The sequence below is a fragment of the Pyxicephalus adspersus genome, chromosome 5 (assembly GCF_032062135.1).
Source record: "Pyxicephalus adspersus chromosome 5, UCB_Pads_2.0, whole genome shotgun sequence".
NCBI classification, from domain to species: Eukaryota; Metazoa; Chordata; class Amphibia; order Anura; family Pyxicephalidae; genus Pyxicephalus; species Pyxicephalus adspersus.
This window is the reverse complement of record NC_092862.1, coordinates 127,076,120-127,101,832: the sequence shown is the minus strand read 5'-3', so window position 1 is coordinate 127,101,832 and position 25,713 is coordinate 127,076,120. Positions and strand designations below refer to the sequence as shown.

The 25,713-nt window shown below is 36.8% G+C and overlaps 1 protein-coding gene across 1 annotated transcript in view; it reads right to left on the bottom strand.

The window, feature by feature from the left end:
* The window catches only part of NRP1 (neuropilin 1), a 121,388-nt gene that overhangs the window by 65,917 nt on the left and 29,758 nt on the right, over positions 1–25,713 (bottom strand). Inside the window, 1 exon segment of the mRNA XM_072412653.1 lies at positions 7,620–7,801. Within this exon segment, the coding sequence (XP_072268754.1) occupies positions 7,620–7,801 (182 nt within the window).

Here is a 25,713-nt window from a genome sequence, read left to right as displayed (position 1 = left end):
TTTTGTATTAACGCATCTCACAAAGCCCCCTAGTCGGATCTGACTTTCCATTTGTACGTAGCAATTTAAGCAGAAGAATTGTGACAAATATTAAGTCATGTGGGAACAATAAAAATTCAACTTGTAAAAATCTTGACGTATCCCTCGAGATATAATTACAGTCCCCTGAATCTTAAATCTTTAAAGCTGGAGGTTGACAGCCATTTATTTTTGAATTACCGAGAAGGCTCTGCACAAGTGGGCGATGTAGAGGGAGAATTTTTTCTTCTAGGTTTGTGCTGCAGAAAACCTCTAGCTGTACCAGATGTGACCTCTGCCTTATGACCAAGTTAATGTGAAAGGCAATTCTTGGTCATATCCAGGGTGAATAAGTGTTTCAAAGCTATGTTGACACAGTTGGAGCAGCAAAGTGTTTTCTATAGGGTGCTGGCATGATAAACTGTCCGATTACAGTCGGTGTGGCCACATGTCCATTCACATTGGTGTTCATATGCTAACCTTCTGCAAACTTTGGGAGCGTTAGCCAGTTCAGGAAGGTCTCATGTATCAAGTAAATAAATATGGGCATAATTATAATGACTTTTAACAAACATTGGGGGTGAATCAGTCCCTGTCATTTAAAACACATGCACCAGGAAGATTTACCAGCATTGAATGTTTGGTAAATGTCAGATTCAGTGATTTATAAATATATCCCCTAAACTATCCATATATCTTGTTTATCCTCAAAAGCAGAAAATTGTCAGGTTGCATAAATTACATTTTATGTGTAAGGACACAACTCCAATGTGCAACTTTGCAAGTTTAATGTTCAGAAGATTTAATGGGGTTACCCACCTTCAGATGTGATTAATTTAATGCAAACTTTCCTGCATGCTATTTTCTTTATAAATCATTTCACCTGACTGGTTTATGTTGTTGATACATGGCTGGAGGCTTTTGATCTGTTATGAATATCAGCCAATTGTATTTGGTATATAAAATTACCATAGGCATCAGATTTGTAGCCATTTTATTTACTTTCTGTACCTCTAACTTTCTCTCTCTTTGAGCCTGATTTATGAAAACTCTCCAAGGCTGAAGAGTATACAATTTTGTCAGCGAAGCTGGGTGATCCAACAAACCTGGAATGGATCTTGTCCAGGATTGAAAACATTTGTTAACAAATAGCAAATGACGTTTAGGAAATCCATTCCAGGTTTGCTAGATAACCCAGCTTCACTATGAAAAGTGTATTAGAGAGCTTTCTTAAATCAGACCTTTCTCTCTCTCTCTCTCTCTCTCTCAAAGATGGGCAGGGAAGATAGTCATAGCCCCTGAGCATTTGGAGGAGGTGAAGAGCCAAATGTGGTTCTAAAATACTTTCCTGTGCTATGGATTTATGGATATAGTGTAGTGAGTGATCGTTGTCACCCCAGTATAGTACTGGTCGGTTGACTGGGTGGAAAAAAAAGAAAAAAAAAAGTTTAAAAATTATAAAGCCATTACATCTAAGGGATGGTAAGCTGCAACATATTACATTTTTGTTCTTGGATCATTGTCATCCTCATTATTTTAGGCATGGCACACTTAAATCTGCTGACTCTTTCCTCACCTCAATGAAAGTTACCAATGGCTAGGAAAACTGGACTGGATATATTCGAGGACAATAGGATTACCACCTGGGTTACCCTGGTTCCTTAATGGGCAGTCCCAATCATCTTAAGGGGTAAGTGGTGCTTTTAGAATTAACTGTACTGTTGTTAAATATCTGACGGGTAAATGAGAAATGAACCCAAAGTAGGAATACTCCAGGGATGGATTGAGCCTTTGGAGAAAATCCCAGCAAAATTACTAGCCACATGAGTTTAACTGGTGTTGGGGGACCAGTGTGTCAAAAAATATAGTGTTATGCAAGTTTCCTAAAGCAGTGGTCGCCAATCTTTTGGAGCTCACGGACCACTACATATATGGCTTCCGGACAGGGGATGCCTGGGGAGCTGTGTGTCACTCAAAGGGGAAGAAACTTCCCCCAGAGTGACGTCATGATGCCAGAACCTGTCTGCTCTCCGATCGCAGGTCTGAGCCTGAGACAGAACCCACCGCCCTCAGCCCGCGATCAATATGGGGGACAAGGTCCGCAGCTCTGAGCAGTGCACCCCCCCACGCAGGGTTCTTCTTGTGACCTTGCTGGAGGGCGCACTGGCCAGCGCTGCGGACCACCAAAATTTTCTCGCAGACCACCGGTTGGTGACCGGTTGAAATCCCTTTGTTATAGGTCACTTCTTCTGTTCAGGGAATTGCATGAAAGTAATGCAAAGACAGATTCATTTTTTTTTATACTGAATGCATTTAAAAATACATATAATTATGCACAAAATTCCTGTTTTTAAGTAAACAATCACAAGTAATTTAAACCTGTTAACTACAGGCCATTATCGCACATTGTTGCCATCAGACAGTATTATCTTTTCCCAAGTCCCAGCACTGTGAAATAAAACACACCATGTATGTATACAGGTATTTACACCCCGGCTTCAGCTTAACATCAGCTCAAATGGCACTGGACAAATTACAATGAGTTCAATGGAGTGTTTGGAGACACCAGTGGAATTTTAACGATTGGGGTTATTAGAAAAGGTCATGTATATGTCACAGCAGGCTGGCTTTAAACACTTGCAGTGTAAGTAAACCTAAGAAGGTGAGTTTTCCCTCTCTGAATCTCTTTATTCCTTGCCCTTACTGAACTCAAAGGAACAGAATGACTGGCAGGTTTTCTTTGAAAGAACCAAGAAAGGTTAATAATTTTATTTTGCTTACTTTTGACCTTTTTTTCCTATTTTGATAGCGTGTGTTGGAATTTGTACCAGCTATTATTCTGGTTAATATTATCTCTGGATCTATTAGTATCATTCGGGAGATTTCCTAAAGGACTTTTGTGTGCTTACCTAAGGAGTATTACATTTATCATGGTGATTGCTCTGATAGTTCACTTTGCAAAGAATAGCCAATCATGTGTGATGTGTGAGGAAATGCAAAAAATGTGCTTTTCCTTAAACACGATTGGACAGTTGAAGTCAGCAAACCTTCATCTCATTAACTAAGCCACGTTTGAGCATAGCATACCATGCTTTTTGATATATTATTCTTTTTTATTATTTAGCACCAACCACCAATATAACGCACATTATGTTGTGCTTTACAAAGTCCAAGTCATATCACTAACTGTCCCACAGAATTCCCTACCATAGTCATATGTCATTACACAGTCTAAGGTCACTTTTGGGAGAAACCAATTAACTTGCCTGCAATCTATCTTTTCAAAAAGTGCAAAACATGTATACATTGATCCTTGTAGAAATCTGGTGAGCTGAAAACTTCACCAATAATTAGTATTGTTCTAAGTATACTCTGTGAACTTCAAAGCACCCCATGGTTTTGTAGCCCTAATGCACACCTGCATCTTCTTCATAGTCATAGTAAAGTGAAAAAAACATTGTTATCCTAGTACAAGAAGGAATACAATAAAGGACAAGCAACTACAAAACTATGCAATAAAAACAACAACAACAACAAATCAGGCATTGAGAAGGAAGTAAAAAACTATTACTAGGTTGTACCAATTAAACATGTCAGCAGGGTTTGATACAAAAATACATGCAATCAGTTCAGTATAAACATAAAATAGAAGGAGGATAAAATCAGTCTGGCATGGAAATTGGGAAGAGTCCATTGATTTAGATTAGAAATAGTCCAGAGACAGGTATCATTATAACACATGCTGAGGATATGAGCAACTACCTTGATTTAATGAAGCTTTATATCCCTCTGTTATTTCTTTCTACCAGGCAATATGTTATTTCCAGCCATGCATCAAGCCAGATTACTTGTTTAAATGCACATCAAGCCACAGCAGGGTTCTGATTATCCAATATTGTGTCAAAGTAAGTCCTAAATCAGCCAAACGTTCCTTGGATATGCCACTGTTACATCAGCTTTTAAAGCAAATATAGCTACGCCTGTACAGATGTAAATGTGCCTTTTCTTGTCCGATCAGTTCTATAATTTCTCAACGTCTTAAAACTGATTTCTAATTCTTACAGCTCAAGGGATATGGGTGTAAATAAATGTGTATTTATTTATGTGGAGCTAAACATTTGCTGTTAACCTACTCCTTACTTTAGGATTACAGCATTTTATCCTACAATGGTAAATATAGGGCTCTGCCGGCAACAGAAGAGCACCACAACATATTTATAAAAAACATCTTCCATTTATGGTTGACAGAAATATTTCCTTATGCTCCTGAACAATTGTAATATTGAATGAGGTGCATTTGCTTATTTTAAAAAAGAAAATGAAGAAAATGGCTCAAGAAATAAAGCTTGTTTTGCAAAGACACGTTTTCCATCCTTTCTGTTTCCATCTTTTTTTGGTTTGCAGATGCTGTAGCAAACCAGGAAACATAGTGAGTCAAAAGAATGGGAACAATAGGGATAAATGAAGTTGATTTTCATTTTCAGGATTTAGGAGATTTTACCAAAATGTCACCATTTTGGCAAAGAGCGGTCAATTAACCTGATTTATAGGAGAACCTGGGTGAACCACCAAACCTGAAATGGATCTGGTCCAGGATTGAAAACATTTGCCTCCCATGTTAATCTATTCTCTCCAGTCTTGAGGAGCTTTAATAAATCAGGTCACATGAGTCCATGGGGACTAATGGTGAATTTTTAAGGGTGCATTGGGTTTTGAATAGTTCCTGAGAATTATCAATTTGTTTTCCAACTACCCTGGAAATATTCTTATGCCAAGAAATGACACCTTGATAACTCCAATATTTTACTTGTTTTCACTGAGAGAGAATAAATTCAAATATTGATCACTTTGCTTATTTCTACCGGTCGCCAGCTCTGTCTTTCTTTGCAACATTTTATACGTCATTGACATACCAGGTATGGTTGGAAAAATCCATTTTATATAGCAACAATAAACAATTTTGACTTAATAACAAAGACCGCTGACTATATGACATTATTGTTGTCGATTAGCTTTTAACTGGTAATAATAAGTAACATTGAACTTCAATATTAATGCTTTGCTGTACCCAAATCCAGACACATGCACAATGAGTACGTGCAGTATGTGCATTATATTAACTAACGGTAATATTAAACCCTTGTAAATGATCCCACGCTGCTGCCTCTACAGGCTTTTCCAGCAGCAGGAGAAATAGACTGCGGTATTTTCAATATCAATGTGAAGTGAATTGAACAGCTGTGTAAACATCACACTTCACTAGCTGCTAGAAGGGGCATGAAGAGACTCACACTGGGCTTTACGAGGGGAGTGACTGCATTCGAGGGATAGGAAATTGAAGATCCTGCGATAAGGCAGGGCACAACCTTCACAAAAAAGAACTCACTTTAATTTTTAAGTATTATTCTCCAAATGTCATCCTATTTGGCGACCTTTCACTGGAGCCTTTATTACCAGATTCACTAAATAAATGAATTTATTAATATGATCTTTAGGATTTTACTATACTAAGAGGAAGCAACAATCTTAATGACTTGATGTAGCATTTTCATATGCTTGATTATCTACCAGGCATTGATACTCATTGCAAATGGGTTGAGTTGGTCTATTTTTAATCCCCTTTCTCTTTATTCCAGTTTGGACATTCATACTGCATTAGTCCCAAACTACTCCTAAAGTAACGCTAGGTACACGCATGCAATAATTGTCATTAGAAAACGAACGACTAACGACAGATCAACAATTATTTTGAACGATATAATTAAATATATTCCACCAATAATGTACACACACTAGATACGATCATTTGAACGATGTAGGAAGTGACGTGTACTGGAGAAAGTGTACCGCAGAACCATCCGCGATCACTACACGACCGTACACACAATACATAGCCAAGGATCTTCGCCCAAACTGATCCTCCAGGACAGTCGCTCGTTTCCAGCAACATGCCTCATTCATCTGCGTCTTTGGCCAGCCGTTGTCCACTTTTTTTGTTAACGGTTATCGTACGATCGGTCTTTAATCGTTCGTTTCCAACGACAATTATTGCACGTGTACGTAGCCTAAGTCTATCGCCAGCTTGTAACATTTAGAATGAAAATATCAGGGAAATTTGCATTTTCAGGTACTATTACTACACTAGTAGATACACGTGTGGGTGATGTTATATTTAAACATAAATTGGGCTCCTCTCAAGACTACCTATTGGATTTTTAATGCAATGGACTGAATTTTTTTTTTTTTGACCAATAAAAACACTTGAGTGGTGGAAAGTGACATGCTTTATGGGAAACATCAAGATATGGATATAAGTTAAGTTGTCCGTATGACTGCATATACTTATTGATTTTATATATACAGTTTTTACTAAACATAACCATTGCTTATGTATTTTTTTATGTATATTTAAAATGAATTGTTCAGGTTTGTGACATGTTTGCGTTAAGTCCATTAAAGCTATCAATTTACAAATAAAACTGCACTTCCCCGAAGATCATTAAACAAGATAGTGATCGACGGAAAACAGTTTGTCCAAGGTAGGAATTAGCCCAGATGTAAAATGTAAGCTGTTCTGGGAATTTTAGTTTTTCTAAACATTATTTTAGGGAAAGAGTTCTATATATTACAGAGCAATACCAGAAACCTGGAAAATCAAACAACATTTATCAGAAGTGCCTGGAATGCAGCTGAAGATCTCATGACACAGGAAAAGCAACACATTCCAGAACATTGCAGTTACTGGGCTCTTCTGAAAAGTCTGTGTAATAAAGGAAAATAATTCAAGGATCGGCACATCTGAAACAGTTTCTTAAGTTATAAGGAGAATCTTTTACAAACAATATGGTTACTCAGTAACTGTTTCCATCATGGGTCATTGATGCTTGCTTCTACTGAAACTTTTGCCCTCAACGAGTTCCCTACATACCTAAAATCGTTAAACTTTACATACCACAAGTAAGCAAACACAAAATAGTAGGATAAAGGCGGCTGCTCTAATAAAAATACACTTGTTTGTGGACACCTGACCATTACACCAACTTAAAAGGCCAACTATTGACTTCTCAGTGCTACAATACAAAAAGAAAATTGTGCACTTCTATCTTAATAGTAACAGTTTAAAGAAGAAAGACCCTTTTCTTTTCCAGCATGATAAAAGTCATGATTTGATCAGTGTAATTTGGAGCAATTCCAATAGATTGTACAGAATGCTATACTCAAGCCTATTGAACACCGTTGAAATAAATTGGAATGATGATTGTGGGCTACAGATCCAACATCAGTGCAAGTGATGAGTTGACTTGAGCAGCAGAAAAGCATTAAATGTTATGGAATGCCCACCCAGGAGAGTGAAATGTTGTTATAGCCCCCTAAAAACAAGAAAGGGGGTACTTCATATATAAACACCATAGGATAAGATGTCCAAAAGGTTACGTAGATGGATATTCAGTTGTCCACATTTGTATGATATATAGTGCCTAGAAATTTTTATTTTTGTAGATATTGACAATGTATTTACTACATAATTGAGGTTGGAGGAATCAATAATTTTTTCAATATTTAACACATCATATAGGTGAATTGCGTTTTTTAAAACTGACCTGTTTTAAAAAGCTCATAGCGAATCGAAAATCCAGCACCATGTGTTTCGTAGTCTGAGACAAATCGAATAAACAGGGAAGGTCCATGAGAGAGCAGTGCCGGTGGTGCGATCTTCCCACAGAATTTCCCCAGGAGACGGCCGCTCGAATTCTCTCCATCATATACTTCAACATAGTCATATCTGGTAAAGAAAGCACACAACAATTTCTTGGTCATAAATATGTTGAGAAGATCATAGCTATAAATTGAACTTGTTGAACATTTGGATTCATCACATTTCTTCATGTAGGTTCTATCTAAGTTTTGAAAACATCTTTTTCAATGTCCCATTTGTACGCTTTTATGTAATAACCAATTTCTGAAGCCCTATGCAAACTTTCCTTTTTCAATACAGCACGCCTGTGATATTTGGTGAAAAGCTTAATTTAATGATTAATTAGCCTGAAATGTTTTTCTAGGGCTGACTGCAACCTGACATCATCATATTTGGACCACTGAAGATATTATGTCATCAAATGGATTCAATGGGAACTTAGGGATTTCCTAAGGAAACCAAAATAATCAAAGTTTTTCTAAAGGTTTATCAGAGATTGTGAGATATTTAAATAGTTATTTTGCCAACAGCAATGTCAATGAAAGGAAGACAGTAATATACCTAATTGATTCTATAATTCATGGATAACAAAGTTTATTTGGGGAAACTACCCCTTTACATTTGAATAACTCCTGAACTGAAATACCCCCTATTGGGGCAAAAGTCCTGATTCTGTGGGATTTTAGTTTTGTATTTCAGGGCTTGAATTAAGCATAAGAAAGGGGAGAAGCCTTAAACTCATAGAATGCATTCAATATGTCTTAGTACCAGGCCACGTGGAAGCATCTACATACAGCCTTTTTATCCCTCATTACCTTATCCCTTATTAACTTATCAGATTTGTTATCCTTTTATTTTATAGTAACAATTTTGCACCCTACACACCAACTACACATAGGACATGTAGAACAGTACATTCATAATGCACTAAGTAAATGGTAGATATAGAGAATTTATCCTGGATATTTGTGCTCTTTATGCAATAGCAAATTTAGTTAAAAAAAATGTAGAAAATACAAAGAGAAGATGATTGAATAGAGAAAAGGATTCCGCAGCATCCAGCATCAGCAACCATGAAAAAAAGAATTAAAAAAAAACTCCCACTGAAATTAATTTATTAGATCTAGTTTAACAAGATTAAACTTATCGTACTAAAGAAAAATGCAGCATCATACAAAAAAAGATAAAAGATTAAATACATCTTTCCATAAAATATTCAGCCTGGATATACAAAATGCAATCATTCTAGCTGAATGACTGAAGCTATTTAATTGTAAGATGTATGTGCTTTTAAAATATACTCCGTAAGCAGCACAACAAAATTAAATTATTAGCTCCATCTGTTTCTGAAATGCATGTAATTAGGAACATGACTATTTGTATGTTATTTCCTACATGTATGTTACCTTACATAGATTTTAAAAAATATTCTATTAAAAATACTTATGATGTAAAATTTGGGGTCAAATATTTTTACACTGGTATTATTTTTCTCATACTGCTTTTAATGCCGCTTTCATAGATGTTCTAACAAACCTTCTTAAGCATAAGACAAATGTTCAGTGGAAGTCTACTGGGACTAAGACAGCAATGATATCACTGGTTAGAGTAGGCAGGTAATGGGTCTTCTTTGAAAAAAAAATGCATTACCTCATCAAGTTAATTTGTATTCCAGTATTGCTGAGCATCAAAAAGAAAGAAAAATGACACTGGTGGGTCATACGCATTAGCATATGTGGATTATTGAATTAGTTACAAGTCGCGCAATACATTTGGGCTGTTATGGTGGCTCTTGGTCCTTGTACAACCTAAATATGCCATGTTATTGCAAAATTATAGCAAATTACTTGGAAGTCCAAGACTATTTGGAATTCCACAACAAATAAGCCTATGTCTGTTATGTTTTTTTCTGACTGATATGGGCTGCACAAAAACACTACATCTATTATTCCTCCATAAACGATTGCTTGCAATAAAATTGGAATGATTGCATGGTTAAAAAAAGGCACTTCCTGTAACTTTGTAAGCTGAATGGCTGAGTTACAATTTTCCACAAACCCTTTGGCAGTGTAGTTGTGCGTGAAGGATATATAAATTATGTGTATTTCATTTGTTTGGCTTGAACTCATTAGTAACTGGTTTCATTTCATCTGTTGCTATTTTCTAAACTGTGTGTTTGGCCTGTGGAAAGTACTCGGTTGTGATCATTTCCATGCACGTGATAGCAGTTTCGGACTACACCTGGGGCCTTCAAAAATGATGGCCACCGTTTTGTGGCTTCAGCCAACCTTTGTATAATGAAGCATAGAGCCTTTGTGATATTACAGGACAGTCAAACAAAAACATTTTGTATTTATACCGACTCAGGGGACATTTAGTGAATGGCTTGAAATATTATTCCGGCATTCTTCTTGTGCAGCTGTGTAGATGACTATGGTTAGCCTTTTTTCTGTCTCTGGCTTTTATCTTGCTGAAAAGTCCAGGTGTTTACAAGCACTGAACTTTTCAGGGAAGTTGGGACAGCACAGAATCATGTAACAAGAGTCTATGCACTTACACTTAGAGCATTTTTAGGTGGTGGTCTGCCCACTTTTTGGGTGGTAACGTTGGATAAGACCTACACCCTATCATTTTGTGAAAATCAAAGCCTTTATCTCTTTGAATCTAAGCTCGCAAGATGTTCAACTAACTCCTAAAGTCCAAAGATTTTTAGAAACTTTTACAAATCATGATGGGCACTAAAACACCCGGCTACATTTCTATGGCTGCTGGTAATTCCACCTTGGTAATGGTGTCAGCGTTTTAATTTTACCATCATACTATAATAACAGTAACTATATAGCATCATTTCTAACACTTATTTCAAGTCTGTATTGGGATACGACCCTAGACCTATTTGCAAGCATTCTTCTTGGAGATACTGAAGATACATTTCTTTAAAAATAGATAATAATTAGGACTCTACAAGCAAAATCTACAAGTTCTGACTAATACATCATTGTGCCATGGAAACAATACATTGATAAAAAAGGCATAAAACGAAATTCATGCCTTGATATTATTTTGCCTGCACATTAATTCTGGCAGTGAAAGTACAAAAGTCTCTGCAATATTGTTTCCTGTGCATAGAGACAGAAAACCCGAGAAACAAGAGCTTTGGCCACTGGGGAGGCAGCGTCCTGGCAAGCCTGTGGCAAGATCACTGCTGCAAATATAACTCTGAATAGAGAACGTAGAAAAGGTACACATTGTAGTCATTTGGGGGCCAGTACAAATTATTTGCCTTCTAGTAAAAGACATACACTGCAATGACAGGAAGCAGCCCGTCTGGGCCATTAAAAAACAGTTGTCTACAGACAGGTTGCTGAGAGGTTCATTAAAAACAACCCAGAAAAAGGTTTATCATATATATGAAATGCCAAAACACTGAATAAAGATTGAGTCACAATTACGGGCATTTTAATTCAACCTAGTCATGTTAATAAGGAAGGATCATTCAACTATGCTTTAGGCAGGATGGGATTAAATATGAATCTAGGTCTTCACTGCTGTTTGAGATTTCAGCACAGAGATATCTCCCTACCCTTGCCTAAACCACAATGGACTGAGCTTGCAATTTCAGTTTGGTTATAGCAAAAAAAAGACATGTAATATTTTAAAAAAAGTATAGAACTCAAATATTTTGATAAAATATTTTGCTATAAAAAAATCATACAAGGATTTTAAGAAAAAAGAACAGACAAATATTATCAGGCAACAATGAACCCAGGAGCCACCCATTAACGCCATTTCGCTCTAGGCCTACCCTAGCGTGCCACTAAAAAAAACATTATCATTTAGCACATGCAATCCCCATAAACATTATTGTTATTCTTTTTAAAGAATGTACAAGAAAAAATGTTCCTTCTTTTTATTGGCACAGTAGTAGACAAGCAAAATAAAATAATGCATTTATTATAGCCATGCATACCAACGTTCCTATCAATTCAGAGCCAAAACTCCTGTAGACACTGACAGATAACCCTAAGGGTGGCTCCACTCCTAGGAGACTTTTCATGGATGAGATTCGTGAGCATTTAAAAACTACTACCAGCATTTTCCAACCCCCATTTCAAAACACAAGAAAAACAAAAATAATTTAAAAAAAAAAAAAAAAACCCCATTTCAAAACACAAGAAAAACAAAAATAATTAAAAAAAAAGAGAAAATGTGCTGTGATTTCCATATGAAATGATGTTTTGTAATAAGCTCATTCAGATGCAGACGTAGCTTTCTTGGGAAAAACAAAATGCCTGTATTTCAAGTATGTTTTTTTTTCTCTGGCAGTATGAAATAAATACAGTATGTTCCTACATTCTGCTCAGATAAATAATAAGGTTCAAGGCAGGTTCTTCAGTGGAGCCATCTGTACAGGCCTGCACTGTGTTACTGCATGTACATTGAATGTAATAAGTCTAATGAGAGGGAGGTATGCCTCGGCAGAGACTTTATTCCATGTAGGTTGTGCTACTGCACGTTGCACCTCGCTACACACCAAATCCGTTCTCTAGGCTGCTGACATTCCAGTTTAAAGAGACTCTATCACCAAAGCAAATACCCTTGTGACAAGGATCTAATGGACGATGCTATTTCCCAAGTCAATGGGGAGATGGGAAATATTTACGCATTATAACGAAACGTATGTAGATAAAGGACACATCATTGCTATACCTTTAGATACACAGAGCATGAAGAATAACAACTTAAAAAATATTTATTAAAGCCGAAAGAGTTTTTTTACAACTTTATATTCACTTGAAAAAAAAAGTATGTTTAATATGGTATATCAGCTTGGTAGATTTGTTGGTTCAAATACATATTGGGTTTGATTTATTACAGCTCTCCAAAACTGGTGAGAATAGACTGTCATGGTAGAACCTGGGTAATCCAGCAAACTTGGAATTGATCTGGCCCAGGATTGAAAACATTTGCTAACTAATAGCAAATGATTTTTAAGAAATCTGTTCCAAATTTGCTGGATCACTCAGGTTTTCTCATGACAGTCTATCTTCTGTGGTCTTAGAGAGCTTTAATAAATCAGGCTTCATGGCTATGAAGATGAGAAGGAGGGAGGGTTCTCAAAGAAAACATTTTAATAGTAAACACATCCTTTAAATTTCTGGTTTCAGGTTAATATTAAATATTTTACGGTATGGACTCTTCCAAAACTCTCTGGATAACAAGCAGCTTTCAGGCATCTGATCTTGTCATTCTACAGCTCAAGTGAAACAACAACTAAATTGCAAAATAGCAGAAAAGTGGCCATTTTAGTGACAAATTGCCAGTGCACTCTGTATATTTACTTTTGATCTACTGCTGAATCGGAAATGTTAATTCATTCTGATCGGTCTACTTTGGGTCTGCAAAATATTGACTGTAAAATTGAGCATTACAATTTCCTGAGCAGGTTTGACGTTCCCTGATAGCCCTATCAGGCAGAATCTCCTCTATTTATGAGAAATTTAAATGATTCTTCTAAATACGAAATGCAGGCGGAATTCAGCCATCTGGTATGTATTATAAAGTCATTTGTAGCATCTCTATGCTTCGCTCAGAGCAAAATCCACCTTCCTGCCAACTTTTCAGCCAATAAAAAGACTTGTAATTTATATTTGTTTACCTGCTCCAGATTACCCCGAATTCACTGATAAGGCCAAAACGTTTGGCAAATAACTGTGGGCAAGTAATGCAAGCAGACCATTACAAGATCAATATTTGAACACATGTCGTGCCATTTGTGTGTTCTGGCATTTTGTTGGTGTATTAAACCACAAGGGACCGGGAGCTATGGATTATTCTGAAGGAGGGATTTTTAATATGTAAAGGACAAAACCCCCCCCCCCAAAAAAGCTATAATCTCCAAAATAATACAGGAAAAAACAGGACACCATAACACACCGAAGGCCATTTTTTGTTAACTGATACAATGGCATATTGCCCCTAACTTGTTCATCCAACTATCGTATATAAATTATAGTAAAACTATAATAGTATTGTATTTTGGCTGAGCATCTGTTGGGGGTTATTTTTGTATTGTTTACCTAAAAGTTAATTTAGTGATGTCTTTCCTATTTTTACAGATCCTTCTTTCATGTATATTTTCATGACCTTATTAGATGTCCATAGTTTCTCTCCCTGGTGATGTCCTGTGTTTTACTCTGATAATTTATTCCTTTTTTGTCACAAGATGCTAAAATCATTGCAATGCTTTAAAGTCAAAATTATTGTGCAGTTTCTTTGTGTCTCCCTTATGCAGGGAGTGGGGTTGTTTTTGCCTGGTGATTGGCCTTTAAGGTGTCAACACCATATTGTAAAAGGAAGAGAAGTGAATTAAATGCTCGAGCACAGTTGAATAGGTGTCTGCGCCCATTGGCCAATATCAGGGATGGTAAGATTTGGCAAAGTGCTGGAGCATAGTTGAATGTTTATGTTACCTGTTGTTTTATTTTTGATTTCAATATTACAACTCAGTGTTAACATTATTCCTAAGGCTATGTTCAGAATGGCGAGGTTGTGTTGCAATTACTGCTTTTTTACACCCCTGGACCACCTATTTGCTGCATGTAGTGTCTCACTCATGGCAGCCTAAAGAAAATGAATTGGAGTGGGAGTGAAAGGTTTGGTATTGCTTACTGATGCTCAATGTTTAATGTTTTGTACAACATGAGCAGCTGAGTATCTAACTCTTAGCCAGCTACTTAGAGCTGTACAGGAACCGCTGTCCCCAATGCAATTCTTAACATAGCCTAAGGAAAACAGATTTTGTGAATCTGTTGCAAAATTTCTATAGAGCGCCTGACAGCAATAAGCCACTTCCTTACAATTAGGAGCAGAGCTGTTAGCCTGCCACACAAGCCCCTCTTAGGTGGCCTATCTCATATAACTGATTGGCAGCCCAATGACCGTCTAAAGGAGTGCACATGGCAGCCTGACTACTCACTACAGGAATGTAAACCTCAATCATGTTATAGGTAAAATATTTTTTTTTTATTCCCCTGTGCATCATTGGATAATAAAGTTGAACACATGGACACCAAGCTTTATGTTTGAGGCCCAATAGTAAACAGTGCAGCAACGGTCAAGACTTGGGTAACCACCGACCCCGTGACACAAGCTGAACTCTCAGACACAAAAGTAAAATCCAACATAAACCTTTCATATGTAAGTCCAGCCATGTTAAATAGAAATATCCATGTTTACCAATTAGGCATCCCAGACCCACTGATCAATCAACAACCGAGACAAACACAACTTTCGTAAACACAATTTCAAGCTGCCAACTTTAAGGTGTTTACTGCTGAATATTTGGATGTTTCATCTCATAAACCCTGAGTGCAGATCTTTTTGTGCCAGCACAGTTAAAATAACTTAATTAGTGCAATTAGACAGGAATAACCATTTAATTGTGGATATAAAAAATCTAAATCCATTAAATGTCTCCTTTGATGTAGCCGACTGATTTAATGATCAGAATTAGTGCTTTTAGTACATATTGCTGAATCTCCGAGAAAAAAAAAACTAATTAGTATTTGCAGCCACTAACGCAGCGATCCACGTGAACACGGAGCACGAGGATTGGATTGTTTGGCCGCGATATTATAAACCTGTAATTCTTTTTTATTTCCATGAAACTCGGCCATTAACTGTTTTTTGCTGGTGGGCATTCAATTTGCTGGGTTATGTCTGCAGATTAATTAGCAATAGTTATTAGTGCAGTGAGGTTTATTAATCCTTGTCCGGTATTAAGGAATTTTACCAGTAAAAGATTATGTACCAATTTGCCATAGAATTTATAATGCACAAGTACTGAGGACATTCGGCTTTAGCACATTACAAGAAGTTTAAATTATCAGAGCAATTACTAATTTGTACGTGCTTGGCCTTGTACTTAACCTTTCCTATCTAATACCACAAATAGAAAGAATTTTAGGACTGTGGACACTGAAGTAAAAGTGATTTAAAGAGCCTTATAATGTTACTCAACCAAAACCCAAAAATGTAATATATAGTATACCAGTCCTTAGATATGGTGGTTGCATTAGTTTTTTTTCCAGGCTAAGAACATTTTTAGCAGTTACAGAACATACCTTTTCATTTTGTCCTGTAAACTTAACAGATAACAAAACAATCTTCTATTATTCCCATTAGCCCTATTTTATGGGTTATGGTCCATCCCTAATCCTCTAGCAACAACTGCAATTGCATGCAAATGTTAAACCACAGCTTACTGTGGTTGGGTTGCATTCCTGTTCAAGTCAAGGGAAGCTGCTGGTTGCTCAAGGTAAGCCAGAATCTACATGTCCAAGAACCATACCACAAACCAACACAACTACAATGCCAACACAACCGTGTGCAAATGCATGTACAAAAATGGTACCAAACCATTCCAATATGGTTAATTGGGAACAGTTAGGAGTGTGGTTGAGGATGCTGTTGAGTTGAGCATCTCTCCAAGAGGGATACAGAAGAAAAACACCCTTTTAGTGGGCTTGGTATGTGTTAGGATTTGTGATGTTGTTTTTGTATCTCTTTCTGTTTTCCTGCCCTGATAACAACTGTTCCACCAACCAGTAGGTGGTTCTATATTCCTACTTGCCATCCTAAATGTACAGTACGTGATTCTGCAGATGCATCCCATTGTTTACTACATCTTTGCAGAAAAGAAAATAACGCATAATTACTTAATCTTTATCACGGCGCTTCTGTTCTGTATACAATACATAAACCGCTTTATTATTCTAAAATGTCTTGGAGAATTCTGTGGGATCGGTAAACCTTACGGTAACTGCAGAAATTCTTCCGAAATAGGTAGGTAAAAGTTATCAAAAATTGAGAAATTCTGCATTGTATTCTCAAAAGATACAAAACTATAGCAACCTGGTATTATACAGAGCTGTTTAGGATTGCCTACAAGCACCTTTTCACAGTATAGAACACTATAATTGAAAATGTAGTTCTGTGGGTGCAATTTAGCTCCATAAAGAGCTAAGTTTGAAAATTTGACCCCACAGATGTATAGCCCTACCACCAATAAAGCTCATGAGCTCCAGCTCTGACTCAGGAGAGGGTATGTTGGACTTCTGCAGAGAGACCGCTATTTTCACATAGGTGTCCTCCAGAGAAAATTGAACCGCTTTTTTTTAATGCCCCTGGAGTGTAAATAACTGATTTAGCCTGCAAACTTGGTTGAGGTTTAAGGGGTTCTTTTTAGTGAAGTGAAATCCTGAAAATACATTTTTTATTTTGAAACATTAGCAACTGTCAAATGAACTTTGAACAAATGAATTTGCTGCAGTTTTCGATTTTCTGCCCCTTTAACATTACCCAGAAGTAGTATGAAGGTTCACTGGCAGTCCTTTGTGATAACCTGGCATACAGCCTTGTGTGTGCTATTCCAGCATGCTTTGTAATGCAGTGTGGGATTTTCAGGAGATAGCCAGGCCTGTCTAATGAACTGTTCTATCCCTGTGTGTGCCCAGATGATGTATGAGGTTTTCACGGCATGATCACTTTGTAGACTCCCAGGACACTTTGCTTACTGAAAAAATCCTTATTCAAAGTCCAAAGGCAAAGCCTGAAAAAAGGGCGGTGTGTTGCCACTCGATAATCTCCGAAATTAATATGAAATATACTCTCAGGACTGTGATGTTGGGAAGGGAGTCTGTAGCTGGTGTTCATTCTCTGATCAATGGAGCAATAGTGTCAATAGAATGATCACAAAAAATCATTTCCAGTAAAAAACATTTACTGTATACAGCTTTAAAGTCAGATCTGTCCTGTCTGAAAACAACAAACACTATAGAGTTAAAATTTACGTATAGCAAAGTCTAGACTATCATGTGTTCGTGTCCAAGCTGGGGAAATTCACCCACTATTTGTTCTGGTAACTATTTTAACCAAGACAGAATGTGATGAAAAATCCAAAATTTAGCAGTTTGTCACCATTACAAGTGACTCATATCCTGCAGTGTCTCGGGGGGGAGGAAGTGAAAAGTAATATTCCCAATGGGACAACCAAAAATAAACTCATTGATCCTAACCCTTCTCTGCACTATTCTAGGCTCATTCCTAATTCCTAATTATTGATCCAAAAAAGATAAAGGGAAAATTGCACAGGGTATGGCTGGTCTCAAATCCAGATAGTTCCGGTGATTATCTTATTTCAATACCATTTTAAAAAAATCAAAAATCTACACATGATGTAAACACTTTTTGCTAGAGGTCTGAAGTCATTTGGTAAAAATACCCTACCTCCCCCTTACATGGCACACTACAAATACTAAATGGCCTCTTTACATGATTGAAATGTGTGTTGTCTTTATTAGTTGGACCACTTGGGAATTTTAAGGTCACACGCTCTCCACCTCCTCCTCCTCTTCTCCTTGCCCTCCCCAGCACTCTCGCCTTCGTACTTGTTGAAAAGGTCTTGGCTACTTCCAAAGTGATGTATGCGTGTTTCTCTGAAATCTAATACCCTTTTGTACTGTCCTTAACTCAAACAAAGATTAGATTTTATTGAAATTGAAAATCAGAGCCGGACAAATAGGTCCGGGATTCGGGAACATTTCTGGCAAAAACATTGCTGTATTGTCACATTTAAACAATAGGAATTATACAATTGGTTTACATAGTAAATTGAAATTTAACCTTTTCTGGAAAAAATCACAATGGCAGTTACTTTTAAAGAAAAGTAATTTGCAGGAGAATAAAACAAGAAAAATAAAGAAAGATATAATCTTAATGAAACACAATACAAAAACTCTTTAAATGCTATGTGGCCTAGTTTACTTGGATGACCTATTTAACATTTCCATTATTTCTAATTAGTAAATGTAGGAGTTAGTAAGTGTTGGAGGTGTTTTTGGGTGTTGAAAAAAACCTGTAACCTGCAGGTTTGGTGACTCCAAAATGCACTTAAACACACCCATTGAAAATATTTGCACCGGTATGGCCATTAATGGGTGTTTTTTTGCACTTAGAAATGTGGTTTTCTACCAAGCAGTTCCCACATAAAGTTTCGAACCAGTCTTTTTGCTGCAGATAATTTGATATCTATTGACATATTCTTGTGATAAGATATTTTTGGGCCAGTGCCTAGGGCAATGGGGTGGCACCAAGCTGGATCTAAAAACTGAAATCCTTTTTTACTATTTTTTCTTTTCTGGATGGTTAAGATAGCTTGCCCCTAAACAGGTCAATCATTAAACTGTTGCCAGAAGACAACATATACCTTGTATAAAACACAATTGATCTGTTCAGATTTATAAAGAAACTCTTAAAACAGTAAACTGTAAAATGTAATTATTTCAGGTAACAGACATTTGAGGTGCCTAACTACAAAACAAATGAAACCTAAAACTGTTGTCAAAGGACAAAATGCACCTGGTATAAGATATTGTGTATCTAAAACCAGTTATACCTCAAAGCTGTGTGAAGAATCTGAGCTTGCCTGGCTCAAAAAAGTTGTCATGCCCAGGGGGTAAATTTTTTTGATCTAGAGTTGCTTCAGTTGGCCAGTTCTAGGTTCAGCAATGGTATGTGCCCAAAAAAGGAGGTAAGCTGACTACCTGAATATACTGAATCTCAAGGTTTTCGATAATTTGATTTTTTTTTTCTTCCCTGATGGCCTAGGCCAGGATTCTGGAGGCTCAAATTATGAACGAGTGGTTCAGGGAGAATGACACAGCCTCAAACCCATTGAGAATCTTTGGGACATGCTGGAGAAGACTTTACACAGTAGTCCGACTTTCCCATCATCAATACAAGATCTTGGTGAAAAATGAATGCAACTCTTGATGGAAAGAGTTGACATTGCAAAAGCTTAGCAAAATGATACCATGGAAAATGCATGTTGTAGTTAGGGCTGGTTGGAGGAAATATTAGAATGTATGACTTTTTTGGGTCAGGTAGTGTATATGGGTACTACATTTTTAAAATGTTTATGTACATATTTTTTTTAACTGATTAAAATTTTAACTGAATAAATTCAGAGAAGCAAATGCTTTGCTAGTGGTCTTTTTAAAGCATTTTAGTGTATCAGCGTTATCCCCAAGACTTAAAGCATCCTGTGGATTTCCTTTTAAAACCTCCCAAAAAAAAAAACCCCTATGTATGAAAATTGGACTTTAAAATTCAGTAAAAGTACAATGTAATTTTTTTGTCAATAATGGCATTTTTCATTTTTATGGAAAAAGAGCAAAGTGCGTCCATGCATTACCGTAAAGCCAAAGCACAATAAGTGGCCACTTTTCTATGGAACTGGATGCCTAAAAGATGGAGTTAATGTCTGAGGTGCTTTAATGCTGTTAAGAGCAAAGACTAAATTCTCAACTAATAATTTCGCTGCGACCCTTCCCTCCTACGGTCCCCTCTCACCAGCTCCATATGATGCTTTTGAATATAGACCACAAGCCCGAAAAGGTTATTGACGTTATATGAAGACTTTTTTTACCGTCAATACTTTTTTTTAAGTAACAGAAATTATTGGGTGTTTTTTATATAGATAAGCACTCTGCGGGTGTCTATAGAAAGCCACCTTTTCACGAGGCTTTTAAATCCAGACGCTTTTTTTTTTGTCACCAGGCAATCCATAAAGCTGCCAAGTTCAAAATTTCAGCTATTACTGAGGCAATAATTCTTCTGTATTTCGCGAGGTGCGTTTGACATCTTACCCTCGTGCTAATTAGAATTCAAGTCTCAGCTATTGTAGTACAGTGTACAGAATCATTTCAAACCAGCCTATCTCACAATGAAGGACTCTTATGGAAGCAAGGTCCCGCTGGTCGCAATTTGTCAAAAGCTCAAAAAAAATGTAAAAATATTCATTAGATGCTAAACACAAAGAAAGCACAAGAAATGACAGTGTGAGGTATATTTAATTTATTCAAAGAAATAAAAATATTCATAAAATCTGATTTATGTATTTTTTTTTGTTTTAAATTACAGTTCACTTTTTTCTTTGTGGTTCAGAATAAAAGGGATTCTTAAAACACCTTTAAATTTGATCAAGGATAAACTGTCCCTTATACCTGGTGCACAATGTCCTCTGATAGCAGTTGCAAACCTTTAGGCTAGGTACACACGTGCAATTGTTCTCGTCTGATAATCGGCTCAGGACCGATATCGGACGAGAATCTGCTGTGTGTACAGGACTCATTGCCCATTGTCCGAACGACCGTCCTGGTGGATCCACGGACGATGGGCGACAAATGGATCGTAATGAAAGTGCAGAGGGAGAAAGCACAGCGGGGTGCTGCTCCATTGTTCTCCCCTTCCCTCTTCATAGATCAGAACGGTGCTGTATGTTCATGCATCGTGCCGTCGTTAGTCGTTGGAAGGGATCGTGAAAGATCCCTCACAACGACAAATATTGCACGTCTGTACATAGCCTTAGATAAAAAGGAGGGAGCCGTTAAAGATTTTGTTTTGTTTAGATGGGTGATTAATACTATGATTTTAGGCAGTGTTTCTCAACCTTTTTAACATGGGGGAACCCTTGAACTAACTTTCAGGAACCCTTCTATGGTTACTATGTCTGCAGCTTATTAGTGTCTTGGTCAGTAGGAAGAATTCCTGTTACATAGTTTGCCTTTGGGAAGAATGTAACGCTTACAGATAATTGGTGATCTGTACACAGCTCAAGCACAATCAAGAGGATGACACCACTTTCTCTGGTATAGTAAGAAAAAAACATTTCTTGACCCTCCAGTTTGTTTCCTTCTTTACAGCATATTTGCATGGAGCACACCTAATAGGTTTCTAGTGTTACGCCCTCTATTAATCTGATGCTGTAATATTCGATTACATTATAGATGTATACTAATATAGTTTTAAAAATACTTATTGACCAAATATTTAATACAGAACCATAACTATAAATGGTGCCTTTTATTTTTGGAGTTCAGCTTTCAAATATAACAAATTTGCCCTTTGATTTAGGAAGATTATACATCAACAAAGCTACAGCCAGATCAGTAGGAGAAACACAAAAATGATCCCAATTAATTATCACAATATCATGTTCAAAAAATGTGTACTACCAGTAGCAAAAATAAAAGAAATCATGTTTGTCTTTAGCTTTGTTTTTATAGTATTTTGTTTTTAAAGAACAGCTACTAAAACAACAGTTTATCTCATTTAGTTAATCCCATGAGGACAAGCCGAGCACAAGCATCAGCTAAATGTGCTGATGTATTAAGAGTGAATAATATACCTTGTAAGTATTCTGTTTACACATGAGGTTACCAGACTGATCCGAGTCAAGAACGTCTCCCAGAGGCAAAGACGTCCCGTCAGCTCTTCTCAGAGTTTCCATACAATACACTACAGAGGTGTTGAAATGAAAACTGCAAATGCCTTGTACAGATTTTGGCTGAGATGGGCTACCCGAAAGCACCAAGGAATGTTCTCTTGAGCCAAAATAGAATGTTTGAGGATCATTAATTAGAATAAATTCCCTGGAAAGAGACTTGAGGATAAAATTATCAAACACATATGTTCTTGCCCCAGCCTACTGTATGTTAATTGTAAAAAAAAAAAAAAAAAAAAAAAAAAAGTGGGGGGTATATTTAGGAAACTTTAGTCCTTGCATGCCTTAATAAAAATCAATCAGGGTTCCACTGAGCCCTAGGGCTCCTCCAGAGGTTGAAAGGGGTTCCTGTGACTAATTGATCTACCATGTAATGGTGACCTCATAGTTTTGTGGCCAATGCCACTTGGCAAAGTTAGTAGCAGGACATCAAAGCTTTTTTTTACCTATGTGCAAGGGGGGCATTGCTTCCATTGACCACCAATTTGACTGACTTCAAATGGTTATAGTAGGGGTTCCTCAAGACCTGAAAACATTTCAAGGGCTCCTCTGGAGTGAAAACGTTGAGAAAAGCTGTCTACTGTGTATTTCAAACTGCGGATAATGATAGTGGGATAGGATTAAGACCCCTATTAGGTTTTGCTGCTATTTAGGACCCTTTTAGAGGGTTTTACTCTCACTTCTTACAACTTCACCAGAGAGAAAGTAAAGCAAAATCTGCAACATATACTGAAATTACATTTTTATCAGTTTAATATTTGATGTGTTAACCTGTGTCCTATTAGCAGCATTTCCTATTTTCTATTCTATAGACTCAACAGGCTGTAACAAGAAATCTATCCAAAGGTATGGAATGTTCTTCTTTAACAGCTACTACTGAAACAGGTGTCCTAGTGTTCTAGTGACAGCTCCAAAAAGTTCAATTTTTCCCTGACTTTCTATCATTAAGGTAATAGCCCTCAGGGCAGAAATAGAACTGAGTGGACCAGAATTGATGGAGACTATAAAAGTGAATTTGGCCATACTGTACTGGTTGGGGCATCATAATAATGCAGGATATGAACAATTGGTGGGCTTGGCATTTGGATCTTGGTAAGTACTGAAATGTGGAGGAGAGGTTGGGTTAGTTTGGGGGAAAGGGGTAGATCAGGGTTTCATTAAATGTATATGTGTGCTCTGAGTTTCATACCTAATTTATCTGTCCCTCCAGTAGGCCTGTGGGACACCTACTAAGATCGTGACATAGAGACGTCATCTTTAGAAGCAGCCTGTTGACTCATCCTATTTATTGGGGACATAACACATGTCTGTTGTCACATACAAGGCATAGCTCAGCCAGACATTCATTGAACCAAGCTGTACTTCAAGCCTACAGTGAGTTATGGTTCTCCGAGGGCTGTGTCATTCTACTGTTACAATGCAGCATAGTGAGACACAGCAGTTTGTACAAGAACAGATCAAGTGTGGTGTCAGGGGAGCAATGAATGTTCACCCTAAATATTGGACTTGTCTGGAGAAAGGTCAGATTATTTTCACTTGTAAACATTCCCAGTCTCCCGTATCTCCCACATGTTAATAATCAACCTTAAATCACTATTTAAGGACATGTTCTGGAAATTCATACAGAATGCAACAAAAAACACATTCCTTTCATACCAAACCCTTTAAAGTTTAAAAGATTTAAAATCTGGTGTTTAAGCAAAAACTGTGATTGAAAACGTAGGGGTGGGGTGGATGGTCACCCATCACAACCAATAAAAATATACTCTATCATTTTTCTGTAGCAAGGTAACTTATCTCTTAGCATTAACTCTATTATAAAAAAGTACTGTTGGAATTTTAACATTTAATGTTGATTTGGCCTCACCCAGATCAACTGCCATCGTTCAGCAGATGTAGAAATACAAAGGCAGAATACTTTATCACAGTTCTTATTTACAAACACATGAGAGCTGAATTTAGGCTATTCACTTAGCAGGGTGAATTATCACCTTCCAGGGAATAATATACTTGAATGTGGTGAAAATACATTTTTTTTACCTCATTTATATGATCAATCCCCTGCAATTGGATAATTGATTTTGCCATGTGCAACCTACTGTGAACTTTAATCAACTGCTACAAAATTAAAAAGAAAATCATAAAAATTAAACATTTTATTTCCCCAATACATCAACAATTTTCTTTTCATCTTAAAAGCGATTTATATGAAAGATAAGTCAGATATTATTATTGTATTATACCATATAATTGTTCAAAAGATGGCCCTAATAAAGATCACTTTTGTATTATTATTTTTGCTATAAAAATATCTGTAAAATAGAAATACAATAGGAACCAGGGTGAGGCAAACCCGTGACATGTACAGCTGGTTATTCTGCAATATATGACACATTATGACATTCAAAGGATATACAGTATCTAACAGTATCTATGCCATGAAAATCAATTCCTAACCTTGACTAATTTGTATATAATTACAACTATAGTGAGCTAAATGATGAAAGCCAAATTACACAACAATGTATAAGTTTCAGTGACCCATGACCTCTCCCCACATGTGTCCACTAAATCTTTCAGCGGTATGCGCTGTTTACACCTAGGGAGGTATAGCATATCTAGGCTGCGGTTATTGGCACCAGGCATTTGTGTAGTCATGTAAACTAACCAAAATAAAACTAAACAATAAATTAATGGATTTCTATTGAGGAGTCTCTCAAGGTACATAGAGACATTTTCCAAAAGTATTGGGTTGCATTAAAAGCTGAGGCTGTGTGAGGTCTGGATCTACTCAGGAACCATCAATGTCAAGAAAAATTAGATTTAATAACAGATCTAGTTTTAGGTTGGTCATAAAAAACATGATAACTGCAAGTAATGCTTCTTGTTTCCTGAGATCGGGTCATTTCAGTGTCATAAAGGAGTAGTAACGGGCTGCCAGTAGGTGTTGATTATTGAAAAGATGGATTTTCCTACTAGAAGATCTCCAAGTAGGTGGGCTTGGTTCTTCAATACTGTCATTTATCAATCAGCCACGTACCACCTATATTCAATTGGCCCATTATTGTGATTCGCTTCCAATGGCCAGCAGGAATCTACAGGGGGCATAGGATCTGGAAACTTTGGCACCATCAGAAAGTTGTGGTGGTGACACAGGACTCCTATGAATTGATGACAATTCATCATCACAAGATCTTATACTGGTATAGCAAACAGATACTACATAATTCTTCCAATGGTAAGCTGTTCTGGGCAGAGCCTCTCCTTCTCCTCTGTCATTGTTTGTATATGTCTGTCAATTTTATTAATAATACTACTACTAATAATAATAATGATATAATAAACAGACAAAAATAAACCAATAGAACATTAGAGAACATTATTCTTACGGATTTAATAAGCTGTAGCATCCACAATTCAAAAAAGCACATATTGCTTTCTACCAAGTCCACTTGGGGTTTGCCCGCCTTTCACAACCTTCTTGCTTTTTTTACTTTTACTTTTCATCTGGCATCCATTTATAATAAAAGTACATGGAACCCTGAAACCCAAAAACGACAAAAAGATGCCAGACTTCCCTGCTTGCTGTTCGGTAAACACTAAGACTTTTAGCCTTTTCTTTTTTTCATTGTGTTTTCATTGTTCCACTTAC